General features: G+C 52.9%; 3 protein-coding genes across 3 annotated transcripts; 1 reads left to right on the forward strand and 2 right to left on the reverse strand.

Moving 5' to 3' along the window:
- Positions 1-2882: 2882 nt before the first annotated feature.
- B0H65DRAFT_510644 (pyridine nucleotide-disulfide oxidoreductase-domain-containing protein) lies at positions 2883-4827 on the forward strand (the record flags this gene model as incomplete). Its single annotated transcript, XM_062828421.1, has 3 exons — positions 2883-2938; positions 3105-3232; positions 3323-4827. 3 exons carry the CDS (start codon positions 2883-2885, stop codon positions 4825-4827), a joined length of 1689 nt encoding a protein of 562 aa, XP_062679459.1.
- Positions 4828-5794: 967 nt separating this feature from the next.
- On the reverse strand, positions 5795-8697 carry B0H65DRAFT_472689 (putative Xaa-Pro aminopeptidase). Its single transcript, XM_062827156.1, has 5 exons — positions 8311-8697; positions 7957-8114; positions 7769-7898; positions 6469-7680; positions 5795-6330 (listed from the first exon to the last, which is right to left on the reverse strand). The coding sequence occupies exons 1-5, from the start codon at positions 8376-8378 to the stop codon at positions 6072-6074; spliced, it is 1827 nt and encodes a 608-aa protein (XP_062679460.1). The 5' UTR covers positions 8379-8697; the 3' UTR covers positions 5795-6071.
- A 1261-nt stretch (positions 8698-9958) lies between these two features.
- B0H65DRAFT_430572 (fungal-specific transcription factor domain-containing protein) lies at positions 9959-13515 on the reverse strand (the record flags this gene model as incomplete). The annotated part of the gene is made up of 5 exons (XM_062824887.1): positions 9959-11011; positions 11073-11457; positions 11538-12173; positions 12238-12957; positions 13094-13515. The coding sequence occupies 5 exons, from the start codon at positions 13513-13515 to the stop codon at positions 9959-9961; spliced, it is 3216 nt and encodes a 1071-aa protein (XP_062679461.1).
- Between the last annotated feature and the right edge of the window lie 877 nt (positions 13516-14392).

Here is a 14392-nt window from a genome sequence, read left to right on the forward strand (position 1 = left end):
CGCGACGATACACCACAGGAGACCATGGCTTGTCTCGACCACTGATAGCCTTCAGCTGCTGGCTTGCCGACTGCCAACGCTTCACAGGAGCCGGTCCTTCCAATCAATCTGTAACACCACCAGCCCCCTCAAAATCGCCGGGACGGGAGTCAAGGGGAGTCTAGAAACAATGGAAAGACGAGGCCAAGGGGCGGACAGTTGATCACCAATTCAACATTGATGTTGGACCACCACACCCACAACTTCAAATGTCTCGAGATTCGGTTTCTCAGTCTGCATGTCAGCTTTCCACTTGCGGTATCATTGATAAGGAGGCACTGCACTAGCAGTTTGTACCTTGCAGTCAGACTTCAGTCCTGGTCCTGGCACAGTCTGGGGAAGGGAGCGAGGGGAGTCAAGCCTCCTCAAGTCTTTGCGAGTCTTCAACGGGCTAGGTAGGTATTTGCAATGCCGCCATCAAAGTCGCATGATGAATCGTTTGCATCATACCACATAAAGAATGCGATGCCTTGTTCGTTAGCTTGCGGGGGGGAAGGGGGCTTCGAGCTTCCATTCCAATCATGTGAAGTGGCTGGCATACTTTCAAGTTTTGGAGCACAAGATGGTTGGATGCAGCGGCCGGGCGACTCAGCAAAAAGTTCCCAGTGTGCCCTGTTACCGATGGTGCCTTGCGAGGTTGAGGTCTTGGGTCTTTGCTTGGTCTTATATATGTTTCAAGTTGACCCCCCAAATCTCCTGCCTTCTCCTTTGTTTACACAGCCATGTCCCCCCCTTTTCCCCTTGCCTGGGTGTGGTTGTCGTGGGACAGCCGGATGAAGCACGGCGGCGGAGTTTGCAGATCTACGGAGACACATGCCATCCCTGTTCATTACCGCCATCTTCCGCACACCACCAACCCTCACGATACAACACGAGGTTCTTTGTGACCATCCCCACGCCACAGCGACTGGAAGGGTTCAAGGGCGGTTCGTAAGTCTGAGCTTTCGGCTCGCATGTTTCTCACGGACGGCCTTACTCATCCCTTGTGGTTCGTCTGATGTGATCTTGTGGTCGAGTGACACAACGAACCCATAATCCGATATGTTGCTTGACAGCATGCAGACCGTCACCCGTCCAAGGAGACAAGGTGTATCGAGGAGGGTGTTTCGGTACACACGAGCGATCCTAATTCTTGGTAGTATCTGTTGTTGTCTTTCCCCCTTTATGTCTGTCGTATGTTGTCTCGAGACTCCACGTCAATGCACCCAGACGTTGACGGCGGGAGTTGGAGATGTCGTTGGAGTGTTGGACATAAGAGCCGCGATAAGATGGGAGACGTCCAAACAACATGGAACATTCCTCTGCGGCGATATACGCTTCTAGAAGCAGATCATGCCGGTTTGAACAATGATCGGGTACGGAGCCGTAATTTCAGAGAACTAACAAACAAACAAACAGACAAATCAGGGGTATCGACATTGGTGTTGTTTGTAAGCGATATGGTGTTTGACCCGAGTCGAGGTTGCCGTCATTCTTGAATCTATTTTTTGACAAAGGAGAGAGATGTCGGCAATCAGGGGACCACTAGCAGTTATATGATTAGAACTCCATAGTCAAGGTTGGGAGCTGATGTGGCATCTTTGTCTTCGGGCCTTGCGGCCTTCTGGAAGACTGAATTCCGGATACATGGACGATGGACAACAAAGCGAAACGAACATATTCGGGCGGTCGGCCTTTGGCGGCATTGGACCGAGTGTGCCGAGACGGAGGAAGGGAGAGAAGGGCGGAGATCCACCGAGTTTGGGGCTACGCTATCCGGTTTCTACTGCCGGACTGGTTGCATTGTTGCAAAGTCGAGAAAAAATACAAGAGTTGAATATCGCAATCTTGATATATCGAAATCGGGTTTTAGTGTTTCCCACGCAACATCACCCATACCCCAAATCGCCATGATCCCATTCCCACGCCGACGGGATCGTTAATGCGACAGTGTTCATTGGCATGGCCTGATGTTGACTTCATTCGCGACCTGACGGTCTCCGAGTTCCCAAACCCAAAAAAGTCTAAATTTGGGTTCGGGTCCAGAGATCCAAGTCAGGGCAGTTAGGAGGATCCTCGCCGGAACGATGGAACGCATTGATGTTGCACATGGTCCAATTCCCGCCCGAACCGACAAGGGCGGTCCAAGAGCCACACTGGGAGTCTGGCACGTCTGGGAGCCTCAACCTCCGGTCCGGCAGCTGCTCCACTTGTCCGGGACATGTTGGATTCTCATTGGCCAATCTCGCACAAGCCACCGTAGATACCAGAACTTACCGAGACTTAAAGAGTCTTCAGCGCACGGACGCTCCGCGACTCATGTTGACAACCTCCCAACTCCAACTTCATCTCTTGTCTTTTGATAGACACTCGATCCAATTGTACCCGGGTTGCCGGGCTCTCCCGGTCATGATCTCCTTTGCTGGCGGTCTGTGGCATCCACGAGACCTCCACTACACCACCCTCTCGGCGAATGAACGGGTGAAGTCGCGGACTACCCTTTCACCCTTTTTTACAAAGTTTTCTTCTCGATAATGCTTATCGGCCTGTGTCCGGGGGGTCTCATCCAAAATTTCCATATCAAGAACCAAACGGTCCACTACGCCTCAGATGAGGACATTTCCAGCAAATGAGAAAAAAAGATACACCTCGATACATTTCTGAAAAACTCTACGCCGGCTGGCTCGGAATCGTACCCAGTCCCTGCCCCTCCCTTCTTCCCATCGTCCAGTTCGCCAATGGGTGCCAATGGCTTGTCAGACCGACTCAGTGATTCTCAGTGACATCACGAAATCCAACAACGTAATTGGCGCACAGGACGGAGGTGCCCCCCAACAGGTCCCCGTATGTATCCGTACTACCCTATGGATCCCGGACCTCAAGGTTGGGAGGAGGAGGGTAACATACCGGCGTCTACCTTGTTAGCTAGGGCCGACCCGCCGCCGAGGGTATTGAACCTTGACAGCGCAGCTACCGGCCACATGGGATAAAATCGTGATCCGCCCACTGGACGCGGTCCAAAAAGTCTTTTTTTCTGGCTATCGGTAATGGAGAGCTTATTGACTCCAACTCGAACACCATAATAGCATCAACGCCAGCCGGCTAAAGTCTCAGGATGGCTTCCATCACACGCTTCGCGAGGACCTCTTCCTCTTCCCTCCAGGTGTCCACCCGGTCAGCACCACTGGCCTTGACGGCGAGAAATTTTTCCACCGTGAAGTTCAACAGCAAGTTTCCCTCCCGAAATAACCTCGTCGTCTTACCTCGCCAAGAGAGTCTCATTACTGACTACCATTACTCACAGACAATGACAGAAAGGAGCGGGTCGTCATCCTGGGCTCCGGCTGGGCGGGCTATTCCTTCGCCAAGGACCTCGATCCCGAGAAGTATGAGCGCATTTTTATCTCCCCGCGCTCCTACTTCGTCTTCACCCCCCTTCTCGCCTCTACTGCCGTCGGTACCCTCGAGTTCCGTACCGTCTTGGAGCCCATCCGCCGCCTGAGCCACGGCATCGGCTTCCACCAGGGTTGGGCCCAGGACATCGACTTCGCCAACAAGACCATCCGCGTCGAGGCCAACGCCCAAGCCGACTCTGCCAGCAAGGCTGTTGTCCCCATCGGCCAGGGCGGCCAGCTCAACCAGGCCACCGCCAGGGGCGCTTCCTTCGACGTCCCCTATGACAAGCTTGTCATTGCTTGCGGTGCCTACTCCCAGACCTTCGGCATCGAGGGCGTCCGTGAGCACGCCAACTTCCTCCGCGATGTCGGTGATGCCCGCCGCATCCGCTTGAGGATTCTTTCCCTCTTCGAGCTGTGCGCCTACCCCAAGGGTTTTGACACCCTCACCGAGGAGGACCGCGCCAACCTCCTCCACTTCGCCATTGTCGGTGGTGGCCCTACCGGTATCGAGTTCGCTGCCGAGCTGCACGATCTCATCCACGATGATCTTGCCAAGATGTACCCCGATCTCCTCAAGTTCGTCCGCATCACCGTCTACGATGTCTCTCCCAAGGTTCTTCCCATGTTCGACCAGGCTCTCTCCAAGTATGCCCTGGATGCCTTCAAGCGTCAGAAGATCGAGATCCGCACCCAGCACAACATCGAGCGCGTCCGCCCCGCCGATGGCAAGCTCGGCTCCGAGTACGGTGAGCTGAAGCTCAAGATCAAGCAGTACGGCGACAAGGAGGTCGGAGCCGGTCTCGTCGTCTGGTCCACCGGTCTTATGGCCAACCCCCTCATTAAGCAGCTCGCCGCCCAGGAATTCGCTGTTCCCATCTCCCCTGAGGACCGCGCCGAGGCCCGCCGCCCCAAGGCCAAGCTCGCCACTGATGCCCGCACCGGTGGCATCCTCGTTGACGAGCACTTCCGTGTTCGCATCGAGACCCAGACCGCCGATGCTGCCAAGGGCTCCGAGATCGTCCCCACCTCCGCCAGCAACAGCCTCCTCAGTGATGTCTTCGTCCTCGGTGACGCCGCCGTCATCGAGAGCCAGCGCACCCTCCCCAAGACCGCCCAGGTTGCCGCTCAGCAGGCCACCTACCTCGCCAAGGTCCTCAACAAGGCCAACGAGGGCGTCGTCGACGTCAAGAACGCCCCCGGCTTCAAGTTCCGCAACTGGGGTGTCATGACCTACCTCGGCAGCTGGAAGGCCATCCACCAGGGCCCCCGCGACGAGCTCCGTGGCTGGGCCGCCTGGGTCCTCTGGCGCTCCGCCTACCTGGCCAAGTCCATGTCCCTGAGGAACAAGTTCCTCGTGCCCGTCTACTGGCTCGTTTCCTGGATCTTCGGCCGTGGTATCTCTCGCTTCTAAACTGGGTTATCTATCCCCCGTTACCGATGCGTGAGCAATCACATCATCACACCAGACATACGAATACCCAACTGTATAACTACGATATAACTCTTTAGAGAAATTGGATACCAAGGCATAGAAGGCGGCGACGGAGTTACTTCAACCATATAGACGGACGGGCGGCAACATCTGCTTTGATACAAATAGAGAAGGAAGGGAGGGGAGGGAAGGGAAGGGAAGAGACAAGGGGGAAAGGGAACTATGCATCGATTATGGGCAGCATACGGCAAATGGGAGGCATTAAGGGCGCAAGGGAGCAGCATGAACGAAAAGTATTTTTCGTAGGTTGTTTCCCCTTGCAAGGGATTTTGGGTTGGGCTTAAGCAACAAACAAACATTATCAATGTTTGTTTGTTGCGTACGGACTTCAACACTCTTTATTTTCCTTTGTCATACCAGTTATTTTGCATATTGCAAGTATGATCTTTTTTGCTCTTATTGTATACATATATAGATACCTACCTATACCTACGTTTCTACCTATGACTAAGGTACCCCCTATTTCCTTCTTCTCTGCCTGTATGTACAAGTAGCTAGCTATAGATAACTGAAGCAATTCACATCTTCAAACTCAACCTTAACCTTCAACTACAGCCACAACCCATGCTAACCCACCTATTCCCATAACCACTACCACAAATCCTCCCACGATCTCTTCCTCGCCGTATCACATGTATTACATGTTTATTCATTTCCCGTCATCACATGCCGTCACGTTGTCTGACGTCGTAGCTGTCCCTTGCACTAGTCTAGTAGCGATCTTCACCCAGGGTTAAGGCCAGGGTAGGTAAGGCTAGAATTAGCCAAAATCAGCCGGGGTAAGGTAAGGCCAGGGTACGCAGCGGGCGATGTCGGAACCTCAAGGGTTGGTTTGGCTTCAGTTGGGAGTTAAATAAAATGACTAAAGTAAGTACAACTCAAGAGACGAAAAGTGGCTGAATCGGTATGAAGTCCCATCTGCAAATTTGATTTGATTTCGTTAACTTGGCACGTTGTCTTATATAAGGTAGGTAGGTCCGTTTTAAAGATTTTGTAAAAGAAGAAGCTGACACTAGGAAATCTCAGTACCTTAACCAGGACAGAGCATCTAGAATATGTATCACAGCAATGCAATGCCATACCTCACAACTACATAGAAGAAGCACCCCCCCCTCTCTCTCCTCATTTCTCTCACTTCAAACCCTTCCTGCGCCTACCTACCTCTACGAGTTCCCGCCAGCGGCGGCGCCAGTGTGACCACCGCCACCAAAACCAGGAATACCCGCATTAATGATCTTCAAAGCCTCCTTCCCCTTGGGTGCCGTCGTCAGGTTCTCGTACCCGTCCTTGGTGACCAGGATGCAGTCCTCGATGCGCACGCCGCCGACGTCCCAGTACTTGTCTAGCACCTTGGTGTTGATGTACTGGGCGTGGGACGGGTTGGAGAGGAAGTAGGATTGGATGTAGGGGCGGTGGAAGTAGCTGGGGGTTTGAGGTTAGCATTGCTCCTGGAAGCAAAAAAAGAAAAAAAAAAGAGAAAAAAAGGGGTAGGGGGCTAGCGAGAGGGGAGGTAGGGGGTGGGGGAGTGAGGGAAAGGGAAGGAGTGGGAGGAATACGTACATTCCAGGTTCAATGGTGACGACCATGTTCTCTTTAAGTCTCTGTCTCCCCTTGTAAGGTGGAGGTCCGACGACGTTCTGCTCAACATCGTCCCTGTCCATCATCGCCTCGCGACAGATGGCCGCCAAGTCCTCGGGGGTGACTTGTTCCCTCTTCATGCGCCTTCTTGATCCTGAAACCGAAACCCCCGGAACTCCTTGATTATTCAAGCCTGAAGAAGAGGCCGTAGACCCAGACAACAACAACCTCTCCCTTCCACTAACATCATGTACCTCCAAACCCACATGATGCCCCAACCCATGGGGGAAAAACGCCGCCACCGTTCCCCTAGCCAAAATCTCCGCCCTCGTCCCGTTATACAAGATCCCCAACTTCATCAACTCCTCAACCGCAATCAAACACGCCACCAAATGCAACTTGTAGTACAACCTCCCCGGTCTGATCGCATCAATACACTCCCTCTGCATCCTCTCCACGACTTTATAAATCTCCTCCCCTTCCTTCGTCCACTGTCCCCTTATAGGAAAAGTGCGCGTAACATCACTAGCATAACACCCCCACTCACAGCCCGCATCCAACAACATCGTCTGCCTCCCTTCCAGCGGCTGGTCATTGGCGTCGTAGTGCAGCGTGCTAGCGTTGGGTCCCGAAGCCGCGATGACCGCGTACGACTGGTGCGGCGCGCCCTGCGAGATGCAGAACCCTTCGAAGACGGCGTGCGCTTCCCGCTCGTTGGTGAGGTGTTTGATGCGCTGGAGAACCATCTTGTGCGCGGTGGAGGTGAGGCTCACGGCACGGCGGATGAGAGAGATCTCGTGCGGGGTTTTGATCACGCGCGCGGCTTCGATGGCGGGGAGGAGGGAGATGGTGTCGACTTTTAGTCCTCCAGATCCAGATCCATGGAGGCCCTTGAAGAGGTTGGATTGCGGTGGCGAAGGCGAGAGTTTGGGGAGTTGGTCGGGGGAGAGGAGGTAGAGAGGTCCGCCGCCGGTTTCGGGGGTCAGGACGGCGTGGAGGTACGCGGTGAGGTCGTCGATGTAGCGGACGTCGGAGACGTCGGATTTGGATTTGGTTTCGTCGATGGAGGGGGTGGTGCCGTACCACAGCGACAAACGTGGGTCGTTACGGCGGATCCAGAGGATCAGCTCCTTGCGGGGGATGTCGTAGGTGACGGCGCAACCGGGGAAGTCGGCGCCGCTGAGGTAGAAGAAGCTGGTGGGGTGCGATGGTTAGGTCCAAGTGTTATGTTTATACAAGTCACGTAAAACGTATGTCGGGGGCAGGATATCTCATAACATACTGTCGCTGCTGCCGAAATGGTGGTCCCTGGTCGGAGTATGGATAGAGCGGCTCATCGAAGCCACGGAGGTAGATGAGACCGCTCTTGGGCGCATCAAGCTCCTCCATCACCTTTTGTACATGGGTTTTGGCTGTAAAAGAAGGGATTATTAATATCTATATCAGAGTAAAGAGGCTAGTTGAGTTTACCTGGATACTTTCCGAGCTTCTCATGAAGCCACTTTTGGGAAAGAGGGCGCCCTGGAATGCGTGGTTGAGAAGAATTTGGAGACTTCAATCCCACACCAGCGGACACGGATGGTGCACTGGCGCCAGGGATTTCATTGAGGCCTTCAACAACGATGTTCCTAGATTTGTTTGGCCAGTTAATGTCGATGAGCTTATCTCAAGTTGCTCTTTCAATGGGTAAGGGGAGTGGCGGGTGAGACCAATGCAATCTTGTGATGATGGATGGGACACTTGATAAATTGACAGAGATGCGAATATTGGGTGGATGAATGGAAAAAGACATGAAAGTGTACACAAAGGAAAGGATGAACGAACACGATATCGAACTCATCGTCCTCGACGAGATTGTAATGGATTTCGTGTTCTTGACCTGAGTTGGCCATGATGGGCTAAGCGGTTTGCTAATGTCTCAGTCCCTGTTGTCGATGATGATAATCGGAACTTGTTGAACTTGAGCAGTAATTCCGTTGTCGGCGATGGGAAACTATCGTAAGATTCGCGGTGAACTCCTTGATGAAGTTGTTGATGGAGAGAGGTCCGACCGACACTTGTCCACTCTCGATGCGGAGAAGTGGGGCTATCCGAACAGTGGTGTAGTCAGCAGTGTAGTGCTCCCGCCAGCATATCCAAGTGCGTGACAGAAAATGTCCAAGTGCGACTTTGAAGAAGTAGAAGCCCGAGTAATCATTAGTACCTCTAACGAATTATGGATCCAGTCTCGTTTGAAGAGTTGGTGATCCAGTTCAAACGACATGTCTGAATTTCCGAGCCATTTTGAACCCTAACCCTGCTAAAGTCTGACGGCAGTCTGTAGCTCACAGCTACCCGATCCGGATGTCTTCCTTTTACCGGTGTTGAAGCGGACAGAGAATAATGTATTCTCAGATTGACGAGATAGTAACGAGAAAGCGACTAGGCATTTAGCTTATGCAAAGTATGTTGTGGTAGTGTGGCTTCAAGAGAGGTGGTGTTGGGTAAGGGGGAAGCCGGTTACACCACCCAGTGTGTTATCGTCAATTATACCATTTTTTTGTTACCCGTAATCTGATTCCCATACTTTCTGCAAAGGGGAGGTGTGAGTGAGCTGGGAGGTATAATTGAGTATACGATGATCTGTACTTCTTTCCATTTTCTGTTCCTGTTCCTGTTCCCCGACCATGATGACTCCCAACCGAACTCTCTATGTAGATACGAACCCAATCCAGTACCCAAAGAACTCCGTGAGGAAACTTTGAAGAGATAGAAATCCCTTCAATTATATAGCTTAGTATATGAGAAACCGGGTATCAGAATCGCAGCCGTACCGCCGTACCGTCAGGCTGTAAATATCACCCACGACAAATTGAAGCTTCTGCTATCTGCCGTCATTCGTCCCTCTTTTATTCTCGTCCCCTGTTTTATTCCTCTCGTGACCATGTAACGGTTCCTTCAGTTCCTCCAACGCCCGCTTTTCTTCTGGCCCCGATTGTCTAGTGTTGCTTGCCGTATTCCGCAATCCCGAGGGCCGTTCAGGTGGAGGGATGGACTTTCAGATGTAATGACTTGAGAAATTCATCCCCAATCCGTTCTGCTCGGTGCTGACACGGCCGGGACTTTGTTGCTCTTCTCCTAATACCATCCTACTTGCATCCACAAGTGGATTTCCTCTTAATCCAGAATTGTAAAGGCGGCGGATGCGGGCCCGGAACGAGACCGCAAAACAAACGGCGTATGTATTTGTAGGCGACTCCCAGGTCGACATCCACGCTCTGTTTCTCGCCAGGTTTCTAGTAAGCTCTCACGGTTTTCCTGAATCGACCAATTGGATATCTGTTGAGGCATGTCTGGTTCGGAGTCGGTATTGGAAGGCGTGTCGGTCTGATCCCAGTGCAGGCAAGTTGTCGTTAACCAAGTCCAGGACTTCATCTGAACGCTTCATCCGTGTAGTTCACCGGCCTAGCCGCCCCTAAAATCCTTCAATAAATCACCGGTACCCTCCAGCCCCCGGCGGCGCCCCTCCACCCCCAAGCATGTCCTCCCATTCACCCCTAAAAATCCCCTCCATCATATCACTCTGCTGGTGTCGCTGATGATGAAGCCCCGGATGCTGATGTTGATGTTGTTGATGTGCATGTCGCTGATGCATACCCGGGTGTTGTTGTCCCTGGCCATGCACCGGTCCCCGGCCTGGTCCCGACCCCGGTCTTCCATCTTGCCCGTGTTGCTGCTGCTGCTGCCGTTGTTGGTGCTGTAATTGCAAGTTCAGCATCGTTGTGTAAGACATTTGCGCTGCCGGATCCAAAACCCCAGCGTGCGGCGGCTCGGGTCCGCCGTGTTGCATCAGGTAGGGCGCTACTGGGCCCAGTACTTGTCCTTCGATACTACCGTCGTCGTAGAAGCCGGACATGTATAGCTGCATGTTATCCGGTCCGGCGGTCCCGGGGGTTGGTCCCACAGATCCGGCGGAGATGGGTGGTGGTGGCTGGCCTGATACTGCGTGGTGTCCTCCTCCTCCTGTTTGGTCGAGCAGTGGCGTGGGATAGGCGAATGGGTCACCGGAGGGAAACATCATGGCGTCCAGCTTATAGAGCGCACCGGTTGTAGGCGTTTGTGCTTGTTGGAAACCGCTCTGTTGGCGATGATGCTGCTGTCTGTGCATGACTGGTGGCGCTCCGGGGTTGGAGCTTGTGTCAGAGCCCGTCATGCTGCTCATGTCTAGTGGCAGCAGGTCTTGAAAAGCCGTAGCCTGCGTCGCAAAGTGGTGACCAGGCATGCCAGGTTGGTGAAGTGCCACAGTGTCGAATGAGGTTGTTCGCTGGGGGTGTCGGTGATGGGTCTCTCTTCGAACGGGGCCGCTTTGTGGACGGACTATTTCATCGGATCTCCGCTGAGGCAAGGTATCGTGTAGTATAGCCTGAGCATGGGTAGGGATGGAGACACTGCCCGCCTTGGATCCAGGAGCGTATGATCTCTTCTTTGTTGGTGCAGGTCGGTGAGTGCCGTTCTTGAGTTGCTCTGGCAATTGGTCGAAGAGTGTCTAAGGACAAGTGATCAATAAAAGCTGTTCATGACAACTTGCTAAGAGTAGGTGTACTTACATTCAAGGCGTTTGTTACCCGATCTGCCGCCAGGCTCCTCTGGGCAAGATTAGCTATCACATCCCTACCGGCTTTGGCATCCGCGAGGATCTCGGCGGATCCTGTCTTGTCTGGATTCTCCAGGACGTAGTAGACCAGAGAGAGGATTGCGAAGAATTCGGTATAGAGACGAAACCAGTATGGTCCGATCAGGTGGGCATGTTTCTGAATTTCCAAGCCAATATGCACAATGTTGCGAGACACACTGATCCCAGCGGCAGCACAGTTGTAGTATCTGTCGTCGATTTTCTTGCCTGCTGTCATGCGAGCGGAGACGTAATGCAAGAACGGTCGGTATAGCATCATTTGCACGTGGCCATATGCGAAGCGCAAGAGGGTTCGAACACTGTTATGACACCGAGTTAGCAAACCATCCGTGATGCACATCTAGATTTTTCTTTCTCTCTTTTAGATTTGTCCACCTACCGAATCACCTCCATATCGTCGTCGTCGGGACCAGGCCGCCAATACCGCGGTAATTGGTCGAACCACTCGTGTAGTTGTCGCTCAATCTCCTTGATCCGCGCATAGCTGATGGTGTAGGTGGCCATTTCGTTATCGCTCTTCAGAGCACAGTCTTCCACGCCCTTGACTGGATAAATGACCTTGATAAGTCGGGCTAAAATACTCATCAGCCTATGATGGGCATTGAACGCCTGGAAAAAGGATGGGCGTTCGTCCGGATCCGGCGTAAGTATCGCATCTTTGGTTATATACTTGTCGTCCACCTCCGTCGGCAGTGGTTGGTCGATATCGTCGGCGTGGAGTAAGACTGGGAATCCAAGAATAGCTGAGACGTATATATCGATTTGCCGGACTACGTGGAACACCCTCCGCCTGGTTTGTTCTTCGATAGGGGTAAGCTTAGCATGCCGCAAGTGACGATGAAGCCCCATACGTATACAGGAGCGTAACGCAATTCCCAAGAAAGCATAACAGGCGCTCATATTCGATGAAGCTTGTAAGAAGAGAATCATGAAGACAAGCCCCTGGAGCGAGGTCATGTCTCGGCACTCAGCGATGTCTTGCAGCAGCAATCGCGCAGATGTGTAGTATTTGACCCTGTCAAAATCTTGTCAGACATATCCGGTAACCCGACGATGAATCAGAAGATGATGTAACTTACCCTTCCTCCTGTGCCGCCTGATGAGTCGTAGGATTTCCCGGATTCTCGTCAATGTTGTACATGGTTCCGAGCGCCATAACAGCATACAACAGACCCAAAAACCTGTGTTCTTCGACTCCCCAACTATCTTGGGGTTTCTCGTACAAGCTGTCGAGCGATTCGTAGAACGTCGGCTTGTGCACAACCCGGAGAAGGCATGTAGCGCAGCTGAGTGCGTAATAGCACAGAGTACGGACCCTATTTTGTGGGGGTAGGTCGTAGACATTTGGTACAGATGATGCTTCCCAAGGCGATCCAGCAGTAGTCTGGGGAGAATTGAGACTGAATAGGCCGGTCTTCTCAGCCTTTCGGGGTAGAAACGGAAGACTGTATTCGTTGCTTAGTAGGCCCTTGAAGTGCTCCTTCATGCGTCCGAAGAAGACAGCACCGGAAGAGATGCCGCGGAAGTCGCACTCGCCGTCCTCTTTCATGTCGAGTTGCCCAATCGCATCGATCATGGACATGATTTGGGCATCCTGCACCTCGGGCTCTTTTGGGGCAGCTTCGCCTTTCAGCTTCGCCGCCCGCGCTCTTGCCTGCTCCCTAGCCCGAAACTCTTGCTGAATTGCTGGGTCGAGATTAGGGTCGGCCAAGTCTATGTCCGGGACAAACTTGCGCAGCAGAGACTCGGCACGCTGAAGTCGGCTTTCGAGTGCCTCGATATACTGTGGCGCGGGATTTCTGCGTCGGTTAGACGGCTTGTCATAAGTACAGTCTGGGATTCTTGTCAGCAGGGGTTTGACCGAAGACATCGTGAGTGTTTGTGTTACCATAGCTATAGATTGAACAGTGTGAGCATGGCTGCTTGCCGTCGCACTTGATCTTCTTCCTGCGGCACTCATCGCAGGCTCTCGTGACTCTGCGACGTTTCTGTACCGGCAGGGTCGGGGGTTCGGAGGAGGCATGTCCAGTTGCGTCCCCGGGTGTGTCCTCGGATTCTGATTTTAACGGGCCTTGGGCTGGGGTAGACTTTACGCTTTCGGAAGGAGAGGCATGATCGTGCTGGGATAGGTCCATCGAGTCATCTTCGTACATGTCGGGGGAATTTCTAGAGCCACCGGCGCTCAATGATACTTTGTTGGTACTGGTACTGGTTCCAGAAGGATTCGAGGGTTGTGAGGCAGGGCGGGTTTGGCGAGCTCTCGTAGCCTCGGTGACGGCACCAGTACTTGTGCTGGCATCCGAAGAGATCGTGTTGCCTTGGTCGGCCATGACTTGGTCTGTTGTCTTGATTTGCATTTCGGTGTGGTGTTTTAGCTCTGTGTTGTGTCCCTACTTTGGCCTCCGTCTGATTTGTGATCCGTCTCAACAATCCCTTGCCCTGATTAGCATGTTCGTGTGAGGGTTCAAGGGCTTTCAGAAACAGTCAGACCCCACCGGAAAGACACTTCTTGGGCCACAGTTTATCACCAAACAGGCGAAAAAAATAAGAAGGGTGAAGAAGGTAGTGAGCTGATGTTTAGTCCTCGGTGGTCGGTTTAGGCTGCTTTGCTTGTCGATTTGTTGGACTTGATCGAAGAAACGTCCCAACCAAAAGTAACAGAAAAAGACTGGTGAAAACCCGTGGGAAGCCCAAGGTAGTATACTGGTGTCTAACAGAATGTACAAGGTCAGGGGAGTATTTTTTACCGAGCCCGGGGTCAGGGCCGTTGGAGACTTGGGGTGGATCGAAACCAACAGCCGTCCGACGAACTGCGAGAAGTGGACGTCGTCGAAGAACTTTGGGTGTCCTATCCACTTGGCTTGGTCTCACTCCGCTGGAAAAAGAAGGGAAGGCTGCTGATAGGGGAAAGAGTTTGAACACTGTCCTTCTGTTAGTTAGCGTCCAAGAGCCAGTGTAGATCCGCAAGAGGCGACAGGATGCCGCGTGGAGGTGGAACCGCTAGGAAGGCTGGATAGTCCAAGAAGGCAAGAGGTTTTGCTACCTTATAGCGGAGGGGCGTGCCGGTTCCGATACCCAGCGGTACTTTGGACCGGATGTGTCAGCAGAAAGGTACCGACCGGGTAGGTTGGAGACTCGTGTGGGTTCAACAGCTGTTTCGCTTTAGGGAAGGATTTGCCCGTTGAGGAATCAGCAAATCTTGCGGTGGTTGTTCAAGAAACCATTAACGCTCGT

Source organism: Neurospora tetraspora (assembly GCF_033439725.1).
Source record: "Neurospora tetraspora strain CBS 560.94 chromosome Unknown B0H65scaffold_6, whole genome shotgun sequence".
NCBI classification, from domain to species: domain Eukaryota; kingdom Fungi; phylum Ascomycota; class Sordariomycetes; order Sordariales; family Sordariaceae; genus Neurospora; species Neurospora tetraspora.

Coding starts and splice junctions, on each gene's coding strand:
- B0H65DRAFT_472689 (XM_062827156.1), bottom strand. CDS start 8,378: ATGGCCAACTCAGGTCAAGAACACGAAATCCATTACAATCTCGTCGAG. Junction 7,899..7,956: donor GAAGCTCGGAAAGTATCCAG/GTAAACTCAACT, acceptor CTTCTTTTACAG/CCAAAACCCATGTACAAAAG. Junction 7,681..7,768: donor CCATTTCGGCAGCAGCGACA/GTATGTTATGAG, acceptor GCACCCCACCAG/CTTCTTCTACCTCAGCGGCG.